The sequence below is a fragment of the Pocillopora damicornis genome, chromosome 1, assembly GCF_964200805.1.
Source record: "Pocillopora damicornis chromosome 1, jaPocDami1.2, whole genome shotgun sequence".
In the NCBI taxonomy this organism is placed as follows: domain Eukaryota; kingdom Metazoa; phylum Cnidaria; class Anthozoa; order Scleractinia; family Pocilloporidae; genus Pocillopora; species Pocillopora damicornis.
Window position 1 is genome coordinate 3,825,887 of NC_142670.1, and position 21,857 is coordinate 3,847,743.

At 36.5% G+C, this 21,857-nt stretch overlaps 3 protein-coding genes and 1 long non-coding RNA gene across 7 annotated transcripts in view; 1 reads left to right on the forward strand and 3 right to left on the reverse strand.

The window, feature by feature from the left end:
- Window positions 1–21,857, forward strand: part of LOC149051380 (adhesion G protein-coupled receptor E3-like) — a 494,984-nt gene that overhangs the window by 117,460 nt on the left and 355,667 nt on the right. The gene's annotated exons all lie outside the window — the stretch shown is intronic.
- LOC149051390 (uncharacterized) lies at window positions 1,516–10,295 on the reverse strand. Of its 4 annotated transcripts, XM_089184694.1 has the most exons (11): window positions 9,991–10,295; window positions 6,897–7,247; window positions 6,580–6,614; window positions 5,532–5,724; window positions 5,120–5,227; window positions 4,896–4,983; window positions 4,381–4,471; window positions 3,564–4,172; window positions 3,288–3,382; window positions 2,296–2,446; window positions 1,516–2,012 (listed from the first exon to the last, which is right to left on the reverse strand). In XM_089184694.1, exons 1-8 carry the CDS (start codon window positions 10,070–10,072, stop codon window positions 4,119–4,121), a joined length of 1,002 nt encoding a protein of 333 aa, XP_089040820.1. In that variant the 5' UTR covers window positions 10,073–10,295; the 3' UTR covers window positions 1,516–2,012; window positions 2,296–2,446; window positions 3,288–3,382; window positions 3,564–4,118. The 4 variants fall into 4 exon arrangements, with proteins under 4 accessions (XP_089040820.1, XP_089040824.1, XP_089040833.1 ...); XM_089184698.1 differs by lacking the exons at window positions 1,516–2,012; window positions 2,296–2,446 and having other exon boundaries at window positions 3,254–3,382; XM_089184707.1 differs by lacking the exons at window positions 1,516–2,012; window positions 2,296–2,446; window positions 3,288–3,382 and having other exon boundaries at window positions 4,123–4,172; window positions 4,381–4,501; window positions 4,741–4,983.
- On the reverse strand, window positions 12,265–13,595 carry LOC149051391 (uncharacterized). The gene is made up of 2 exons (XR_016181039.1): window positions 13,403–13,595; window positions 12,265–12,988 (listed from the first exon to the last, which is right to left on the reverse strand). It is a non-coding gene; the product is annotated as an uncharacterized LOC149051391 (long non-coding RNA).
- On the reverse strand, window positions 13,647–14,691 carry LOC149051392 (adhesion G protein-coupled receptor D1-like). The gene is made up of 3 exons (XM_089186353.1): window positions 14,428–14,691; window positions 14,260–14,342; window positions 13,647–13,966 (listed from the first exon to the last, which is right to left on the reverse strand). The coding sequence occupies exons 1-3, from the start codon at window positions 14,485–14,487 to the stop codon at window positions 13,831–13,833; spliced, it is 279 nt and encodes a 92-aa protein (XP_089042479.1). The 5' UTR covers window positions 14,488–14,691; the 3' UTR covers window positions 13,647–13,830.

The window sequence follows — 21,857 nt, forward strand, 5'->3', positions numbered from 1 at the left end:
ATTACGGATGTTCGTTTAGTGCTAGTTCCAACATCCATTGCTGGAAAGATGGCCTGAATCCTTCTTCTCAAACGAGCTCTTACCTGTAAATTGCAAGTTAAATTAGCCACATTTTCGCATTCAAGGAGTTTGTAAGTCGTACTCTTTTTTCCTCGACTTTGTGATGTACAGGCTTTCAACAGCAGCCAATTCTCACAAGTCACAACTAAATTAGACGTCATTCAGCTACCTGGAGTTAATCTGCACATGTATCGACATAAAATGTAAAGAATGTCGTATAATTTCTTTTTATTTTCTCTCTCTAGGAAATATAATCAGCATTAAATTTATATTCTGACTCTTGATCTGGAATCCATGTCCTTTCTTCTTTCTTCCCCTACCCTCATTCTCAGCCACGAAAATTTGTTTAACAGCGGAGCTCCTGCGCACTTGTGGAGCTCCATACCCTAGAGAACATATGAGTACAATGATAATTTTGGTCCTTTAATTCTTCCGTTTGTCCTGTTGCTTTTGCTTTCCGGTTAGTTTGTTTCTATGGACGAGCCCTTTAAACTAGGGCTTAATTTCTTTGAAATGACATTTAAATCAAATAGAACTTCCTAGTCTCCACTGTAATTTCAAAAACCGATGTAAGACCGGACCTTGTGATGCAATTTTAAGCGATAAATCACTGACCTCGCTGTTCCTCACGCAGTGAAGAAGAAAGATCACGAAACCCTGTTGAATTAATGGATGTGAGAAGTTTTTTTTAAAATCATGACGATGATGATTTGATTATGATTTTCACAGTTTTTAAACCACTGAGTTGGCAGAGTAATGAGTTCAACATAACACCATCCCAAGGTTCCCGGGACTGTGCATCTGACAGAATATAACGTCTTTTGATCTCCACAGACATTTATCTACATCTCACCTGTGAAGAGTTGAGGATCGTGAAGATGTAGGCGAAAGCTTTGTGTAAGGGTGCCAATAACCCAAATAACCACGAGATTCCCAGCAGAGGAATCATAACTATGCATGCCTTCACACCAAGTCTGGATAAAACAAAACAAATAAAAACAACAACAATAACAAAAAAAGAGCAAAATAAGGGACTTTTGATGATGTGATTGTTGATGAAAAAGCTCTATTAGGTAGAAATTCTATCAAGATGGTTTCTCATTGTTCCTTTTCGGACTTCGGACTCTTCCTCGGTAGATTTTTGAAAAGGTTGGATTCCAGATTGTTGTTTTCTAGAGAAGGAGCTGATTCCAAGACCCAACATTCCGGAAGCCGGATTTCCTTTTATGGAGAAGACCATACCTTATTTGTTCGCTACGTTTGTCCTTCTCTTGTTGCATAGTCACCATCTCCTTGATAACCCGCCCGAGGATCAGAATGTTAAACTTAAAGAAGAAAATAGACCCATGCGAACCCCTTGAAAGTTTTTCTTAGTTTCGATAATGATTATCCTGGTTATTTTCACTTACAAATTCAATCAGCACAACAAATACTATAAATATCCAGATCAGACCATTGGCAGAAGACATCCAGCAGCTTTAATGAAAACACAAAACAAAACAAAACAAAAACAGGTTAAGCTATAAATAGATGATGTGATTGTAAATGATTACTTGAAATACCAATATGGACTTTCCACACATTGAATGCCTTTTCTACAGAATATAGACTGATGGAATCCATAATTACAGCCTAAACAATCCGATTCAAAACCGATCTTAAGGCTCAGAACTTTTGTCTTCCATCTTAAAACACAATAACAATAAGCCGGTACATAAAAAAAACGAAAAAGGATCATTTTTTTAATTATACGTGCATTTTTTTCAGCTGTAACAAGTTCGTTGTTCGTTTTCTAAAATACTTGTGTTACATCAGTTCCTGGAAACTTGAGTGTGATGACATTAGATCAGTACAATGAAACTCTCCTAACTATTTATTAGCCAAAAAACTTCCGATCCCATCTTTTCCAGCTGCAATACTCAATGATATGGCAACGACGAGCGCGGGAAGGCCTACAGAATTGAACCAAAAATCAGATTTGAAACTTATTCTCACATGTCAAGGGCATAATTTACCTTTCCACATTAGATATTTACCTTTTGAACCCCCTAGTCAGAGCTATATAGGAATGTACTGCGCAATATAAGTGATAGAGTATGTTCCTGGCCGCGTATTCTTGAATTCGAAGGAACTGTTTCTAAAATTAGTTGGACTTCTGGAACATAGGTTACTAGATCAACATAAAAGTATGGTAATAAAAGTGTTTAAATATTTAATAGCCATAGAGTACCTTACCCCATGAAATTCCATGGCACATTCTTAACTTGTTGCCAACGTTGTAGACCTTTACAATAAACAGGTAGAGGTAGATTCCCTCGACCAGCATCCAGCAGAAGGCGGCCATCAAAAAGTACTGCATAAGGGCCGCCACTGTAACGCAACTTCCCTAGAGAAAATAGAAAACGAAAACGGATTTTTGCAATCTGCCTGAATGATATATACAATGACACATGATTGATTTGCTTCGTAAATATTAATAATGCTGTCGTCCTGACTCTTTTTGGAGACTGACCAATCGAAAAGAAAGATTTAGAGGAAGCACAGCTCATAATAAACCCCGTTTTTAACTGAAATACAAGAAAAATAATTTTCGACAAAAGTAAAAATGTAAAAAAAAGAAAAAAAAAACCGAAATATTTAAAACTGCCCAGTTTTGGACTGTAAAAAAACTTCAATTTCAACGGAATTCTTGCCTTGTTCCCAGTCGCTCTAATCCCGGCAAGAAACATGATTTGTCCCGCTCCAAGAGAAGCGACGAGACTCACTCGAATCTGGGATAAAGGTCTTCTAATGTCTCTGGCACGCAAAGAAAAACGAGAAAAAAAATAGACCAGAGAAGAGAAGAAAAAAAACATTCAAAAGAAATAAAAGAGACATTCGTTATTTACGATGTAGGTGATTGTTTTTTCCCTTTATTTTATAAATATAACTCTTTCTATCTTTTTAAGAAGCTAGGGCTAGGATATTGTTAGTGATACGGGTTCCCCCCCTTTTTTTTTTCGTATCATTATTTTTTTTTCGAGGAATACAGTAGATGGCTCCAGGTCTTCTCGTCATTATGAAGCTCAAAGAAATGAGGAAACAAGGAGCAAAGTACGGTTAGTACGGTCTGAGTATCACTCGTGTCTGTCCTTTGACAGAACCCAGCATACTTGGAAACATTTTTGCGATCAATTGTCCACTTTTTTGACTAACACACATTTCTAATTTCTAACTACTTAACTCACGTGAGAGTAACATAGCTGATTATCGTCAATGAGATCCCAATTACAGAGAGGGTCAGCCCGACGTATGTGAGAATTTCCAAGTTCTTTTCATCATTCTTTATGGGTGAAAATATAAATGAAAACAATACTTTAAAAGACTTACAAATCTTAATACATCGACTTAACCAAGTTTTATTCTACCTTAAGAACTAAAATGTTAAATAAATAGGTATTTGTTTGAACGTACCAGCAAATACTATCGTATAGGGGAGTTGCAGGCGTTGTGGTGACACTTACCGCTGATATATCGGCAGTCTCTGTTCCAGACGATGTGTCCAGAAGAACAGCAAAATGAGTCAAATGATTGCTGTGCACTCTGTTTGGTATGCATCAGTAGATTTGACATAGCACCCTTCTCCTGACCAGCCAATGGAACTGAAACGTATGATAGATAATTTATCGATCAAGTGAGATTTTAGTGCACAAGTCATGCGAACGGAACCCCATATCTTTTAATGAATGTAACTTATCAAAGTGTGAAAATCCGGTTGTTAGACGATGATTCCTGTGAGAACTTGCATGTATTCACTAGTTCTCAAAACTTTGCTCTTCACGCATGGAGAGCTTTACGTGAAAAAAAATTTGAACAAAGGGCAACACAATTTAGCTAACTGGATAATTTTCGCGACTTGACTTAATTTAGATATAAGTGTCCGCATCAACCTGAGACGACGCCGGTAAGCATGAATCATACATTATTCCCACTTAATTAGCCCAACGCTAGCCTCATGATAAGAGTTGAATAGAAAAAAAGAAAAAAAAGAAAAAAAAAGAGGGACATTCGAATAATATTTACCTATCATCCAACATGTTCCAGAACATACACTTTTTCTTGTTATTTGAATTCTAAAATAATGAAACAATAATAAATTATACAATGAAACACAATTTGCACCATAAATCGAAATCTAGCGAAATAAGAATTTATAAACAATGCATTCATACTGAAAAAAGGCGAATTTCATTTCAGACAGCTAATAGAGTCACTTAATCTCAACCAGAAATGACAAGGTATAACAAAATCGGCAGGAAAGAACAGCGTAAGTCTCGCTACCTTAATGTTTTTGAACTTCAAAGTTATATTTTCCTGAAGTTTCTTGGGTGGAGGAGTTATTGTGGCAGCCATAATAATGGAGGTGACTTCCCTATTTCAGAGCGATGAAAGTAAGAATCAACTGGGTTGAAAACGTAAATTAGCCACCGTAAAGAGTAAAAAAGCTGACGTTTCGAGCGTTAGCCCTTCGTCAATCGCTCTGACGAAGGGCTAACGCTCGAAACGTCAGCTTTTTTACTCTTTACGGTGGCTAATTTACGTTTTCAACCCAGTTGTTAACACTAAATTACCTTCTATACTCTCCCACCGACGCAGCACCACAGTTTCTTTAGAAACTTACCCCTTCAAAGTAAGAATCACTTAACTTCAAATGCACCGTTTCAAGTATACAGAAGAGAAATAGATATAAATTGTCTAACGTAAAAAACCCTTCAGTTTCTAGCGTGAAGGAAATTTATCAGTCGTTGTGCATACAAAGATAGAAAATAAACGTATAGTTATAATTGCCGGGTGACCTGGAATTGTTCAGAGTACTGTTCTCTGTCTGGTTAGTGATGAATAATTGATGGAGGTCTTTGTATATCATTCCAAGTACTACTGAACCTGAGAAAATTATAAAGATGAAACGATTTCGTTAATTTCGCTATATCGACTAACCAAATTAAAATGAAAACATATCTAAATGCATCAATAAGTAAATAATATTGGAACACGAAATATTTAAATAAACTTTTTAAACCATTGTCCAAGTTTCCCGATGGAATGCTCCGGAAATTTTCCCCATTAGGTTCTTCCAGACGAAAGTGGTGGCTTTCATTTTGGTAGAAAGTTTTCCTGACCAGAACATCTAACGGAAAGGTGTAAAAATGATATCAATAATAACAATTAGTAATATTAACAATAAAAATGATCAGTTTGACTTGATAGGGGAAAAAGGTTACCTAAGCTTTTTAAGAGAAAACAAAATTATCAGGTTTTAATCGAAACAGATAGAACAGTAAGAACTAGTTTATTCATGCTTAGCATAATTATGTTGTCCTTAAATGTTATTGCGAGGCTATTTCATGTAATGGACATCTCTTCATGGCCAGCCCTTGAATCGGAACGACAGTGACGTTCAACATACTTATTATATTAAAAAAATGCCTTACCTGCATAAATGCTGCTCATATTAAATTCGCTTGTTGTGTGATTGAATTTGAGTTGTGCAGTTTCCAGCAAGGATGTTTCCAACGTGGTCAATTCAAAAAACATTTCCTCTATCTTTTCCTTCTTATCTTCACTTTTGTTGCGTATCTCATCGGAATAATACTCAGTGACGGACTTCAAAGAGCTGAGCAAGTCCTAAAAAAACAGTAAAATGGTTTAATTTTAAAAAGGGCAACTAACTTCAAAGAGCTGAGCAAATCCTCAAAAAAACGGTAAAATGGTTTAATTTTAAGAAGGGAATTATAAACCTTATCACACAAAAGTTCGCATCTAGTTTAAGTTTCGTGTTGAAAAACAAAACAAACGGAATTGTGAGAAATATAGCCAAACTGGCATAACTGTTAAAATTCATACAAATCAAGCCGGTGCCAGAGCGAAAGCGATCATGCTGAGGTCCATCGCGGCTAGATCGTCAAGGCAGTCTCCGGTCATCGCAGTGAAGCAAGCATCAGAAATTACATCAGCCGCCTAAATTATTCCAGGTTGTGATATATTGCAGAACTTTGATATTTTATGAATTTTGATGGTTTGACATTTATGACACCTTGTCCAACCAATCAGACTGTTTGAACCTTTCTGACAAGGATTCTGATTGGCTTATTGTAGCAAGTATATTGGAGGGAGGAGGGGGGGGAGAGAGGGAGAGGAGATCACTTCTCTTGCCTTACTGCTTCCTGCATGCGTTACAACAGAAAAGAGCAAACTCATGGCTTCTCTATTTGTAAATAGATCCCATGATGTTTTTTATCATCCATCATATCTATTACGGTCTGCGTGTGCGTTAATATCAACATTCGCATTGCCTCCGTGTTATAAACACAGCAACGTCCTTTTCATGTCAATTGTGGGGATGCAGACAGTTCTGCATAAAGGAGTTTCACGATAAAAAGTGACGTAATCTATGCAGGCATATCAAGAAGCGAGAACTAAATTCTTACCCGAAAAATTAAAAGCGATATCCATGTTTTTTCAAAAACATAAATAGAGTACCTCTTTGCGTAAGTTTTCCCCTTCTTGCAGATCACCTATGTAGAAAGGACGTATATGTAGCACTCATCATAATCCCGAAAAATGGTTTAGTAATTTGAATAAACAAGGGGGCAATAAAAAAAAAAAATAAAAAATAAATTAAAAGGTAAACTGATGATTAAGGAAAACACGAGATTGATAGATGACTGACTGGGATCGAAAGAGCGAAGGAGCGATCGAGAGATCGGACGGCTGGATGGATTTATGAATAAACAAATTAATGAAATTCTTAATGAGGAATGATCTCATGTTTAAAACAAAAGGAACCTTATACATACTATTTTCTTGCGATGCGCTATCAGATAACTTGTAAACTTGATAACGACCCTTCCATCCACAAAATTTGACGTCAATGTTATATGATGACTGGTTTCCTCTGGCATTCACCTTGATCTTTGTCCGGCGATGTCCCCTATACAGTCTTTTAAACTTCTGTGCGCATTTTTTCCGCCACCCAAAGGATTGCTGGAGACAATCACCGAAGGTTTCACACCACTCAGTACAATTCCCTCTGCGGCATTTGATTTTTAACAGAGGCTCCTTAGTTATGTCATCAACCCGCGGACAGTTGTCTTTTATCCTCGGAAGTTTCATTTCTGCGTGTTTTCTGGAGCACTGGTTACTATGACCTGAAAAACAAACATGGATTAAATTTGAGAGAAAATACCTGACTGTACCTAACTCTCAATGACGACTTAAACATTTCTTTTTCAGCTTAAATTTCCTGTTAGATTATTACTAGGGAGCAGAACATTCGTTGGTGACTGTCACAATTTCCATTATTCATTTCAGTTACTTGCTCGATAAAGACGATGCGACAGTCACTAAAAAGAGCACAGAAATACATATCCATGCGATAGCCTGTTTCAAGTATCGTTGGGCATACCCTTTGGTATCCTTGGGTTCAGTGCGTAAATTTCAACGGAAATCATCACACAGCTGTACCTAAACACAAGAGGCCATCGTCCACGTCTATACGTATATTGTCAAAGCACAGAACAGGTAATCGGTACTTGACAGTAATACTTTGCTAAAACATAAGGTTTCTTGTTGTATTACACTTAAGAAGTGCAAAGGTGATATGAATTAGTAAGTTAACTTAAAAAAAAAAAAGTAAAAAAAAAGAAAAATTGGACCCCCTGACATCCCCTCCCCGCAAAAAAAAAAAAAAAAAAAAAAGAACAAAGAAAAACCATGACTGAAAGGACGAGTGAATGGACGGATAAATAGATACCATTTGTTTCCAACAAACAAAAAGACAGAATGTTTAATAAACTGATCGGTTGTGTTTTGTGTTTCATCTTTATTCTTATTATTATTATTATTATTATTATTATTATTATTATTATTATTATCATTATTATCTTAAAGGGAAAGTACGTTCTATAAAAAGTTTCCCTAAATCAAAAGTTCCTGACATGCTTTGTGTTTTTGTCGCCAGGAATCACGATTTAAAAAATTGAGATTTCAAAATTTAAATCCTCTATCTTTGTTATGACGTAGCGATGATCGAGCATTGTAACCTCGACTAAGAAGGATAAAAAACTAAGAAAACAGCGGCGAAGAGAGCGATAATGACTCAATTCTCGACATGGATCTTAATCAAGACGGTGTAATACGCCCATTCATGTTTGAGACGCAACATAGCTCGGCTTCAGGAGAAGAAGCAATCGCTGTTGACGAAGAAACTCAGGAAAAGATAAAAGGAGAAACATTTACGCGTTCACAACTTGGAAATTGCGAGTGGTGCTCTTTCGGCAACTGTCATGGAATGCCATCAGAAAACAAGAATTTATGCTGTCAAGAAATGAATTTACTTGGCGATTGACTCGATCTGGAATCGGAGGTAATTAATTCTTCTAAAATAAAATCTTTGTTTCTGGAGTGACAATTTTTTAGTTTTTACTAAAGAACAGCGCAGTGCCCGCGACGGATTTATTTCACATTGCTAATTGAGTGATGTGAATTGTTACTGAAATTGCAAGGACCAAGCTTCAGTGTATTACTTAGCACGGATCATTTGAACCTGTGTGTTTACCAGCCAATGTTTTCAGAATAGCCCTTGTTGGCAACCACCAAGTGAGAAGTGAGAGACTCGAAGATCATCTGTCAAATGAGTAGGCAACGACAGAATAAACGTTTTTCGCAAACCTCATCCAAAAAAAACGCTAAAGTTGTTTGCAAGCTAATCTGATGCAAACCGGAGAAAAAACAAAAAAAACGAAAACAAAAAAACAAAAACAAAAAACAGTGGCAGTTTATTTTCAGCCTTTATATTAAAAGTGGTGTTGTAATCTTTTGACCCAAGGGTGAACTTCACCGCAATATTTATAATGGTAATGGTGAGTGGAGTCCAATTCGGTCTGCAATCATACAATTGATTAAGAAAATCGGACGACCACGAAGCGGGAGTCGGATTTGTTAATTACGAGTATGATTGCAGACAGAATTGGACGACACAAAGTCCTGTTACCAATTAATCAAAACTATAACAAAATTCGAGAAAGAAACTAGACATCGGATATACGTTTTTATATTAGAAAAAAAACAAACAACAAAAGAAAAAAAAATTAGTTAACTCGGGGAAATGCGAGACAATAGCGCGCGGATATGACGCGTTCTGTCCACTTATACAGGCATGACGCGTAAACCTTCCTATTACACTGTCCAATTACAAGCATGACGCGTACACTGTCCTATTAGTGCTCAAATCGGGCTCATGATAACCAATTACGTTCGAGAATTTTGTTATAGTTTTGATTAAATTGTAAATAGACCTTTATAGCTTGTATGCTTTGTTTACCTAATAGAGGTCACTAGACCAAGGAAATTCACTCTTTTGCTTTTAAAAATTATGACTAAATATGGAAGTGAACAAGATAAAATTGAAAGTAAGAATACTTTAGAGAATTACAACATAACCTACGTTGGGAAAATATAATATAGGAGGTCTCCTATTTCAAGTTTGTTTGATATATATATAAACAGAGCCTCATGTTACATGGAGAGCGTCAGGAAGTCTCCCGTTGTCGAACATTGTTAGCTTAGGATATCAGTTTTACCACAAATGACGTCTCAGTCCTTGGCGAATTGGAATTTGTTTGTTTCAACTGCATTTGTGTGGGTTCCGTTCCGAACTGGACAAAACGGGAATTATTTTCGGATTCCTAAGGAAGAGTTCTTTCACTAGAATTAAAATTTTCTATACCGTACTTTTCCTTTAAAGAGCGTCTATAAAGAGAGTTTTAAAGGGCTCCGTCGAAAAACAAGCGAAATTGAAAGTACAACATAGAACCAATAGCCTACGTAACATATCGACTTTTTTAAAAGTTTACGTATATAAAGGTTACCATTTTACTTTTTCATACTCACCAACCATTAGTGCAAGAAAAACCGTTATCCGGAACATTTTGACTAGAGTTTCCTTTCGAACTTTCAGATATGAATTCGGCATTGTTGAGATCACCGTCTCTTGAAATAGTGATGAAGGTATTAATCTTTTTTTCAATGGCTTTGGGTAGACCTTAGACACAGAGATACGTTCGACCTTGAGCGAACAAGGAATAGAGCAGAGACCAAACTAGGTTAGGTTTCTAACACATTATTCCTTAGGTTTGTTGGCACTAAATTGACTAGCTGGGTCGGTATTTACTTTATAAATTGAGACAATCGCAAGACATGACAAGAATAATTATTTCTCATACCCAAAAGTGTCATGGAAAATAGCAGGTAGATGTTTTTTTTTTCATTGTGTTCGTTATAGAGGAAGTGAAAATTTTCTCACCCTAGCTACTTTTTTCCAATAAAATTCCTCACCAACAAAATAGTTTTCAAACTTGCTATTTTCTTAATATAAAATAGCTAATGACTCAATGAGTCGCACCACTGTTTTTTTCCGGTATTTTTTAAAATTCTAATTCACCCATAGTTTAGGCGCAGACTGGCATATTTGTGTTAACAAAATCGCCAATGAGAGATGTGTAATGAATGAGGATTAAAACAAAACAAAGAGTGTTCAACTCAATAGGTGTCCTTATTGAAAACTGGGCAGAATTTCCTAGTTTGCATGACAAACTGTCATGAGGTTGAGCACATTTTTGGATGAATATTTTATCATTTCTACCAGGGGAAATTCTCTTATCACAATATATTTCCCTTCTTTTTGTACCCCTAAATGAAAGACCAAAAAAATTATATTTTTCCTTTGACAATTTGAAACGTAAAAACCTTTTATAAGATTTAACTCCTCAAACAATTTGATTGGCGTTATTACGAATATAGACATTTTTAAAGACAACAAATTAACTAAGTTGACAGCAGATAGCAATTGAAGGATATAAAATAAGGATTTTAAATCTCATTCTATTGGTATTAGAAGGAAATAAAATATTTCATTTTAATGTCGGCAAAACGAGAATTATCAGGTCAAGGATATAGAGGAAAAGGAGAAAACGAAAAATTAAGACGGACTCAAGGATGTGATAATCATTGCTATTTCTTTTCCTAACGTCATCAAACGTCTGCGAGGCCTTCAATTATAAACCTACTAATTAAAAACTCTCGCATATTTTAGCATTTAAATAAATTGTTAGTTCTTCTTTCGCTCACAATTCTATTTTTAGCTTTAGTTTTCTCGAAATATTGCTTATTCAGACTGCTTCACCTAGGCCCTACACAGCGATGTAAAATGATTTGATGCAAGTCTCACTTAGTGCGGAGTGAGACTGTAAACGGTTTGAGTCCGAATATTTTCCACTAATGGCCTAAAAGGAACTTAGCTTTTAAGCTCGTAGGTTCGTTATAACATCTCCAATGTCAAATTGTCATAATTACGTATATAAACAGGTGGATGACGGGTAGATCAATATCGCCTTAAACACTGGTGGCAAAGGCTTTATAAAAAGATGAGGTTTTCCATAATAGAGCATTCCATTTAGGTTCAATATTTTTTTTCGGTTTTCGCATGCATATCAAATGAGAATTTGTGGCTATGACCAACGGATCTCCGACAATTAATCAAACAGAAAACAATATAGACACGGTACAGAAAACATACCTGATATTCTAATTCTACCATTCTTTTATTTTTAAACGCTCGTAACGCTAACACGTAGTGTCTCAAGGACGGTTGATTTTATCGCCGTTATCGGCTCGCATTAAATGGAGGAAAATATGCAGCACGGTAAATAATCACAATTGCCCAATCACTATCTTGACTAGAAAAGCATTTGGTTCTTTGTGTGCTTTTTGTACATATTTTTTTGTTTGTTTTTGTTTTGTTGAAAGGTGACAACAAGACAGACGGTCAATAACGTGCACATAAAAGAAGGGAGCAAAATTGGTTGGGGTTAAACTTCTTCATTCAGCCACGCCACGTCCAGTTCTTTGATGGAGCACGCATGCGTAAGCCACGATAAGTCATTACACTCCGTCATTTATCCTATCCTTGTAGTGTTTTGCAGAGCAAAGGCAGTACAGTAACCCCTAAAGTGATGATAATAGACTATATCGACCAAATTACAAAGCCTAAACTTTGCTTCGTTTTCCTTAAGGGAGGGGGGGGGGGGGAGGGGAGGGGCGCCGAAGGTGTTTTTTTTTATAGAGGAGAACAGACCTACGCTGTAAAGAGACATACTAAGATCAAAATGGTCTCAATCTCCACGGAGAGCTTTTATTACTAGCTTTATATGTTGGCCGTTTCCATCTTTTTGAAAGCAGATGCAAATGTCATACCATGGATTCATCAATTAAATAAACATTCTAAGAACACGAAATGCTCTACGTTTGGTAATTATCAGTTAGCAGAAGTAAATTCAAAATGCATATGCATCTACAAATAGCAGATCAAAATCTAAGCGTACAATAGTTTCTTGTATAGAAACGGGGCTCTGGTCACCGACAACGCACTGACAAGCCAACTTAAGGTTCGGCATAAGCAGCTCAAAAAACTTGAAACAAATTAGGACTTTCGTCACTAGAGATAACGACTTTCTTCCCCTATTATTGTTTTTTTTGTTTTGTTTTTGCTTTTGTTTTCGTGGCTTTTCTTTAAGAGTTCTATTCTGATATTGTATTAAATAATTAGCTGCCGGATTCCTAACTTACAATATTTTCCTTGTATATGCCGCACTACGAAGTTATAGTTGTTATGTACAATGTAACAAATTGTCAACTACACAGAGGTTTTGCTCGGAACTTTTTTAGTTTTTTCGCCGTTACTCAGTGGTTGAACCTTTATTTTTCTTGGCGCAGCAATGGCTGTGGAATCCTCATTTACTTCCGAGAGCACAACGGATGTTCGTTTTGTACTAGTCCCATCATCCACAGCTGGGAAGATGACCTGAATCCTTCTTTTCAAACGAGTCCTTACCTATAAAGTGCAAGTTAAATTAGCCACATTATTGCATTCAAGGAGTTTGTAAGTCGTACTCTTTTTTTGTTTGACTTTATGATGTATGGGCTTTCAACAACAGCCAGTTTTTACAAGTCACAACTAAATTTGACGTCATTCAGCAATCTGGAGTTAATCTAGACAGGTATTGATATAAAATGAAAAAAAAAAGGCGTATAATTCTTCCTTTTTTGCGCTTAGGAAATATTATAAACATTAACTTTATATTCTAACATTTTACGCCGTAAAAGAGACCGATCTGAAACCCATGTCTTTTCTCCATTCTTCCCACACCCCCATCCTCAGACACGGGAATTTGAGCGGAGCTCCTGTGCACGTGTGGAGCTCCAAACCCTTCAGAGCAAGTGAATATAATGATAATTTTGGTCCTACATTGCTTCGTTTTGTCATGTTGCTTTTGCTTGTCCAGGTAGTCCGGATCTAGGGACGAGCCCTTCGAACTAGGGCTTAATTTCTCTGATATGACATCGAAATTAAATCGAACTTCCTGGTCTCCACTGTAGTTTAAAAAAAATCGATATAATACCAGACATTGTGATGCAATTTTTAACGATAAATCACTGACCTCGCTGTTCCTCACGCAGTGAAGAAGAAAGATCAAGCTAAGAAACCCTGTTGAATTAAATAGAAGTGAGAAGTTTTTTCATTATGACGATGATAAGTTGATTATGATTTCACCAGATTTAAACAATTTTTAAACCACTGAGCTGGCAGAGTAATGAATTCAACATAACACCATCCCAAGGTTCCCGGGATTGTGCATCTGACAGAATATAACATCTTTTGATCTCCACCGACCTTTATCTACATGTTACCTGTGTAGAGTTGAGGATCGTGAAGATGTAGGCGAAAGCTTTATGTGATGGTGCCAATAACCCAAATAACCACGAGATCCCCAGCAGAGGAATCATAACTATGCATGCCTTGACACCAAGTCTGGAAAAGAACAAAACAAAACAAAATAAAAAACAACAACAACAATAAAGCAAAAAAAAAAACAAAAACAAAGCAAAACATGGGGTTGTTGATGATGTGATTGTTGATGATAAAGCACTATTAGGTAGCAATTCTATCAAGATGGTTTCTCGTTGTTACTGTTCCGGATTTCGGACTCTTCCTCAGTAGATTTGTGAAAAGGTTAGATTCCAGATTGTCGTTATAAGAGAAGGAGCTGATTCAAAGACCCAATATTCCTGAAACCGGATTTCCTTTTATGGAGGAGACCATACCTTATTTGCTCGCTATGTTTGTCCTTCTCTTGTTGCATAGTCACCATCTCCTTGATAACCCGCCCGAGGGTCAGAATGTTGAACTTAAAGAAGGAAATAAACCTATATGAGCCCCATGAAAGATTTTTTTTAGTTTCGATAATGATAATCTTGGTTATTTTCACTCACAAATTCAATCAGCACAACAAATACTATAAATATCCAGATCAGACCATTGGCAGAAGACATCCAGCAGCTTTAATGAAAAAAAGAGATAATAGTAAATAAACAAAGTAAAACAAAAAACCAAAACAAAACAAAACTATAAATAGATGCTTTGTTTGTCAATGACTACTTGACATACCAATATGGATTTTTCCACACATTGAATGCGTTGATCGCGCCTTTTCTGTAGAATATTTACTGATGGAATCAATAATTACAGCCTGAACAATCCGAAAAATTCCTTTAATTTCTGTTGTGCAATTTGCGGTACAAATGTCCAAATTGAACCGAATTGGAAAGACTCACCGGGAGCGTATATTTGTTGTAGAACTTAAATTAAAACTTCGCTCGCTCTTTCACTATGAACAAATTGCTCGAGAAAATTCAGATATTAAATGAATGAAAGTTCCATCGTTCAGTTTAACTGTAACCAAATACCTCACGTTTCAACTTTCTGGGTACTTTTTGTGAACGATTAAAATTAATTCCAGACGGTTTTTAGGCCGCTTGTCAACCAACGTAATGACACCATTGTTTATACAAATTCATTCTGAAACCAATATCTTTCTGTCAACCAAGTGATTTGATAGAGAGAAAAGAGAGGATTCATAAGTTATTTATCGGCTTGAGGTAATGACCGACGTGTTTGCTTAAAAATACTGCCCAGCCGGAAAACGAGGTATATTTATAAAAAATGACAACGAAAGTTGGGATGTACTCGGCGACTCACGAAAGCGTTACCGTGGCCCGTGGGCAGAGATAGGAAAATATTGACCGGGTAAAGAACCAATCAGATTACAAGATTCGTTACCGTGCCCTCTAAAAAAACAATAAAACATAATATCAGATAAAGATTTACAAAGGAAAAAATGCGTAGAACAGAAATTACAACACTTAAATTGAATTACATTGTATATTGAAGGAGAGAAGAGGGACACATCTAGATAAACTAATATTGTGCCCCTTAAAGTTATGTATAACAAAGGACTTGAGATTTTTAATAAAAAAGTAGAGGAAAAATGACAAAATAGCTCAGAAAATTATAAAAGAGATAATGTTTCGCTAGTATTGAGCAGGGTACCAGCGCAAAAGCACTTGTCTAAACATTTTTTTAGATGGTTTGTGTCTAATGGATTGCGGAATATCGTTCCAAAAGAAACTTCCAATAATGCTGGGGCAAAATCTCCTAAGATAAGTTTGAAATAAAGGTATTGTAACTTGATTGAATGATGCACTGTGGGTACTGTAATTATGTAGTTCAGATACTAATGAAACAGGTGTATTAAGGAACTTTTCATGGTGGAAATAATCATAAAAATGTATACATGTGTTTAGTTTATCAATATCAGGAAATTTAATTTATAACACGACCCGCTTTGTTTTGTAACTTTACGATTTGAGACAATGGAGCGTTATAATTATTTCCCCAAAGTGCACAAGTATAATTAAGGTAAGGATAAATAAGAGAATAATACACACTGATAAGTGTTGCTTTTGATACATAATGCTTCAACTTAACCATTATATTTATATTTTTGCAAATTTTGCCACATATGTAGTCAATATGTTCATGCCAAGTAAGGTGACAATCAATATATACACCAAGATATGTTACAGAAAAGGACTTTTCTAAATGAACATTTGCTACAGTTAATGGTGGATAAAGATGGTAGCTTTCCTTTTGACGAGGCATAAAATAAGAAACTTAGTTTTGTCAAATTTAAGGTCAATTTATTATTGCATAACCATTCGTAGACAGCTGGTAAATTATTATTAATTTCACGCAATAAACTATCAAAATCATTTCCAGAAGCAGTTAAAGATGTATCGCCAGCATATAATCTAGTAGAAAAGAAGGTGGAAGACTTTGGAAGGTCATTAATGAAAATAGTAAACAGCAAAGGTCCTAGTATCGATCCTTGAGGCGCACTAGTGGGGATAAAACGTGTATCAGAAGCAACAGCATTTGCATGCACCTGCTGCTTCCTGTTACTTAAGTAAGATTGAAACCCGTTGTATTCACTTTGTTGTAATCCATAGTACCTAAGTTTATTTAGTAATATTTGATGGTTTACTGAATCGAATGCTTTACTTAGATCTAAGAATAGAGAAATCACATAAAGTCCTTTATCAAGAGAAAAAGTCATTTCTACAATAAGGTCAATTAGACAACCAGAGGTTGTAAAACCTGGTCTAAATCATATTGTTTTGAGGAAATCATGTTATTATTTGTAAAATAGAACATCGGCTGATTAAAAATACATCTCTCAAATATTTTACTTATGGTAGAGAGAACTGAGATAGGTCGATAATTACTACATGCAAAACGAGAGCCTCGTTTAAAAACTGGAACAACTTTGTATTTAGACTTTCCAGTAATAAGAATACCTCTATTTCAGAGACTTATTTGAAACAAAATTGTTTATGAGAGAGATAAGAGGTTGTACTCTTATCAGATTTAGGAAGTTGTGCTGCTTGGTCGCTTCTTATTTATCAATAAATTGATGTTATCCCACATCTTTTTCGTGTTATCTGATTTGATTAATATGTCATTATAAAGGCGGTCACGATATATCTTATTAATGATAGCAATTTTATTGCAATATAATTTATATTTGTTTAGGAAAACATAATTTTGAGTAATATGCCATTTCTTGTATAACCTTCTTGAAAAGATCTCTTAAATTCGTTTCTTCGCCGCAGTGCAAATATATGAATTTCATATATCTAAAATCAAAATATATAAACAATGATATCATGACATTACCATTCATTTGGGCCAAGCTTAAAATACTGAAAGGCGAATGAATTCTGGATCAAAACGGATTTGGAAACACGCAACACGCAAAGAATCATTTAAACCCACCATACACTACAGAAAATAACCGAGGCCCTTAAAAAAATGGTGTGAAATTGAATTTATCAAAACTGGCCTGAGATTTGTGGGAACTGCTCCATGTAATGAGATAAGGAAGGAAAGGAATTTAGCGCATCGTGATTGGAATGAATCGAAAGTTGTGAATGAATTAATAGCCTTAAGGTCCAATCAGCTGTGTAAACCAAAAATACAAGCTATGCCATGAGCAATATTAATCCTAAATATCTTTATTAAATATTTTAGAAAAATACAAATCCCTAAAGATCTATGTAACACTTCCAATTCGCAAGACCTTGTCCCTTTCTCTTTAACAGAATCTTTAGCGAACGATGTAAAGGGTTACCCTCAATCTTTAGAGGTGGGGCGGCGAAGGGGGGTGGGGAGGTGTTCTGTCTATGTCCATTTGTTCATTTCTATCCAAACTTTATCAGTATTAGTTTAAAAGAAAGGACTGACATATATAAGTTAAAGTACTCGACAATCAATCCCACTAATGGAACAAAATTAAATGGGTTGGTCTGTTCATTTCTTTATTGCTTCCGCCCCTTCCCCCTCCCCCTCTCCCCAGTTGCTACAAACGTGCTGGTTATCACTTTTTTCTTTTAGTATTTCGAAACTCGATTTTCCCTCACGAAATGGAAAGGTCTCTGCGAGTAAAGATGTTTGACTTTGATCCTTTTGGGAGGTTTTCATTTGCAGCAGGCAAATACACTGGTCATTCTGAGCAAGATGTCGCGCGAGTGCCAACGCTCAGTCGGTTTGCTCTTTGCTGTCTTTGTTGTCATCTTCGTTTCTCCAGCAAGTGATGTTATGTCGATACGGTTTTCATCTATATAGCCATAAAATGGCTGAAAGGGGATTATTGACGTGAAATATCTATTTTACACTGTTAACAACGCGGGTTAGAAGAAAATAAAGAGGGAGAGGAACGAGGGAGGGGCGCACTCAAAAGAAATAGAACAGTTTACCGGATCGCAAATAGAGGTTCCATTATAATTCTTGGACAACTGCAAATAATAATATCTAGTATTTGAACGCGTCTTTATTTATTTCTTAACAGCTCTTGGTTTCAAGGTCGGAAAGAAAATTAGTTACTACTACCACACCAGGCCTGTTCACTTGCAAGAAATCTCCTTTCAGTATCATTTCTATGGTCGACAGAAAGTAAAGGTATCTTTACTCCGTTGGCCATACAGAGAGGAGCCAAAATCCTCGTAATGGTTGCGCGATCTGGGTTGACAATGTTATTGAAAGTGGATTCACAGTTTGCGTTGTGGAGTTTGGCGACAGCTCGAACAGTATTGGATTGCTGTTTAATCCATAGCCTCACAGAACCCCATTTAATTTATTCATACATTTACTTAGTTTAAAATTTATTATTATTATAATTATTATTATTATCATCATTATTTTATCGTCATTATTATTACTATTATCGTTTGTCGTGATGTTTCCTACAAATGTTTAAATATGGTTTGATTTATTCCTTTTGAACTTCTTACCCTTAAGTCTGTCGGCAAGGCCTTAAAATGTGCAACGCATCCTCTTATGTTTCAGCGTTTTTCATCTCCTCCAACCATTTTCGTGACTGTCGCTCATGGTGTTACTAACCGAACTCAGGATGCCATGGCCTTGTGGGTCGAGGACTTGAAAGCAGAAAGCTTTAAGATTTGTTTGAGAGAAGCCAAGATCTTCGATGGTCCAAACAAAAACTTAAAAATAGTAGGCGACCCCGAGTTTTATAAGGGCTGTTCATGGAAAATTTTTGAGCAGTATACAACTTGCCATCTCCGCAGCATATTTACGCCTTCTGTCAAGTAAGTCATATTTATCCAGATTGAATGAAAGTTCAGATTTGTGTCAAAACGTTTAACAGCGATTCCAACAATAAGGACGTCATCACCGTTGACTACATGGTGACTGGAGGTGAGCAGAAAGTGTCATGGTTATTTTCATACTAATTTTCATGCTAATTTCAAGAAGACTAAGTTTTCACTGTTTTGAAAAACGAGGTATTTGCACAAGTTTTAGCTACTGCACGTCAATCAAATTATAACTCTGTGGAGCGTAGCTGTAATTCTTAACTTAAGGCTAATATCTTATTCTCTGATCGTTTTTTCCTTCCGACTTGATACCTAACGGCAATGCCGTTAGGATGCTGGTTACAAAACGCAGTTAGCTACAAACAGGGCTCAGGTAAGTTCATTGACATAGTTAAAATCATGTTTAAAATACTTAAGTCAAACGCTGAATACAACATTTGGATACCTTTTTCCAAAACACTTATACTCTCTTAGTACTTGAACAAGTGGGACGGGAGTTGCCAATATAGGTTGCCATTATTACTGTTTGTGCAAAGCTTTCGGGCCTCATGATGTTAGATGCGTCTCTGTAAAGAGTTCTCGTTCATACCAAGAACCTTTCTGCTCATCAAACGGTTCAACATGTTGGCTTCAAGCAGAACACTTTAGGGCAGCTTAAATACACTAAGCCGCTGGTCTCGTTGTCTGTTTTCTGTATTTTGAGATGCTGTGTTTGATAAAAGCACATGGCATTTTTTTTTTCATTTGTGTTTTCGAGCTTATTCGGTTTCTCCATGATCCAGGCACGAAAAACTTGTAAGTACATCGTATATCTATCTATTTTGTTTGTTAGTTTCTTTGTTCGCCGTATTATTTCCTAATTTCAGAGAGTCGTTCGTTGGTTAATCGTTGGTTAGCTAGTTTATTTGTTCGTTCTAGTTCATTCGCTCGGCGTGATGGAAGTTTGCTTGCCAATTTACATGGAATAATAATACAGTTCAACGCATATCAAAATATTCAGTTGTCCTTGATCACGCAGTAGAGACACTGCCTCTCTACACAACATATGAAAGTGTATGTCTGTTTCAACAGGAAATGTGTATTCTTCGACTTAACTACACTGTACAGCACCCTGGTAACTGTGAAGGTGAGTTATTTTGAATAAATACTTGCTTCCTAGAACTTTCTTTGTCAGAAAATCCGTCTCCAAACACCTGCAGAGAAAATAAGAGCGAAAGTGTCATTGTTATTGTCAGTGTCAGTGCTAATGGCACCATCGGTGTTCAAAGCAAATCTTGGTTTTCATGGTTATCATGCTGCTGGTTGTCATTTCGACTGGTGTCAGCAATAATGTCCGATTTTCGTTTTGGTGTCTGTGGTACAGAAGCAGTTTTAGCGCCAGCAGAAGTGACATTGTCCTCTTGTTAACAACGCTTTATGTTATAGGGGCGCTTTTGGAAACAATGGCCTTATCTTGTGATTTCAGTAAGTGATAGAGATGGTTGGGAAAATAGCTTTAAATTAGACAAAAGTGAATTCAGATTACGCGAAGTATTTTTGAATTCATTTTTTCTAGGATTTCCTTTTTAGAGAGGTCGTCAACACATGCCGCAAATCCCCTCCCTTGGTTATTTCCATTGTGAAGTCATTTGCCTCAGGCCATTTGTGTTTTATCCTGACAAAGCCCTCGGAGTTCAGGTCACGGTTAATCATATTGAAACTAGTGACAAATCTTATGTATACGATGCCGTTGTGTCCTGGGTTGAAAATGTCAACTACGATAGATTTACTGCATGTATGATGGCGGCCGTTTACAACGAAAGACACGCAAATGCTAATGTGACAGGTTATTCATGGGTTTAAATAGCACTTTAATTTACACTTCAGAGTTAATTCTCTGTTTCACCATTTGTGTTCCCAGTGCTACGCGGCACAACATTCATATGTACCCTTACTTTCTCTTCGCCGCGATTCACCATCCTAAATCGTCCCCGACTTTCTCTGTGCGACCTCGTAGCTCAGTCGGCAGAGTAACGGTAGATCAAATCCGGAGGTCGTGGGTTCGATTCCCACCGAGGTCAAAAGATTTTTTCTTTGCCTCGTGTGGTTCCCTGTTTCCCTTTATTAGGGCTAACGCCCGGTGGGTTATTCATGGGTTTAAATAGCACTTTAATTTACACTTCAGAGTTAATTCTCTGTTTCACCATTTGCGTTCCCAGTGCTACGCGGCACAACATTCAGTTGATTGGATGGTTTACCAAGGGACACCAGTGGGTGGAGTTGCTGATGAAGTGCGGTTGTCGCGATTGTGGACTGGAACGACTTGTAAATCTGTCAGTTTTCTCTCGGTCGGTAAAATGAATTATCTTATTATAAATGTTCTAAAAACGAAGAGAAGTTTCTCCGAAAAACTGGAGCCGTGCTCAGCTCGCAGTTACGACCTTGCATGATTCATCCATTCATTATATATGCCTAAAGAGATGAAGTCGTTTAACTTAAGTGTTTCAGAAGCCACAAATGTTTTCACACACAAATGCTATTGACTACAATAGTGTCGGCCTCATACCAAAATCTTCAAAAGAAAATGGCTGGCAAAAAAATTTCTCAGGCAAATTTCACCGTCACGAAAGACTCACGCGTTGTTATCAACATTTCGAACGACATTATTATGAACGGGACCTTAGGTCCGAGATGCTTCGAACACCCGGGAAGTA

Bases quoted from the DNA above. Each gene is read 5' to 3' on its own strand.
- LOC149051390 (XM_089184694.1), bottom strand. From the start codon at position 10,072: ATGCCGAATTCATATCTGAAAGTTCGAAAGGAAACTCTAGTCAAAATG. The intron at 4,984-5,119 runs GTTTAAAAAGTT...TAATTTTCTCAG, and splicing joins ATCGGGAAACTTGGACAATG to GTTCAGTAGTACTTGGAATG. The intron at 4,472-4,895 runs GTCACCCGGCAA...GCTCTGAAATAG, and splicing joins AGTACTCTGAACAATTCCAG to GGAAGTCACCTCCATTATTA.
- LOC149051392 (XM_089186353.1), bottom strand. From the start codon at position 14,487: ATGTCTTCTGCCAATGGTCTGATCTGGATATTTATAGTATTTGTTGTG. The intron at 14,343-14,427 runs GTGAGTGAAAAT...TCCTTCTTTAAG, and splicing joins TTGTTGTGCTGATTGAATTT to TTCAACATTCTGACCCTCGG. The intron at 13,967-14,259 runs GTATGGTCTCCT...GTTCTTTTCCAG, and splicing joins AAACATAGCGAGCAAATAAG to ACTTGGTGTCAAGGCATGCA.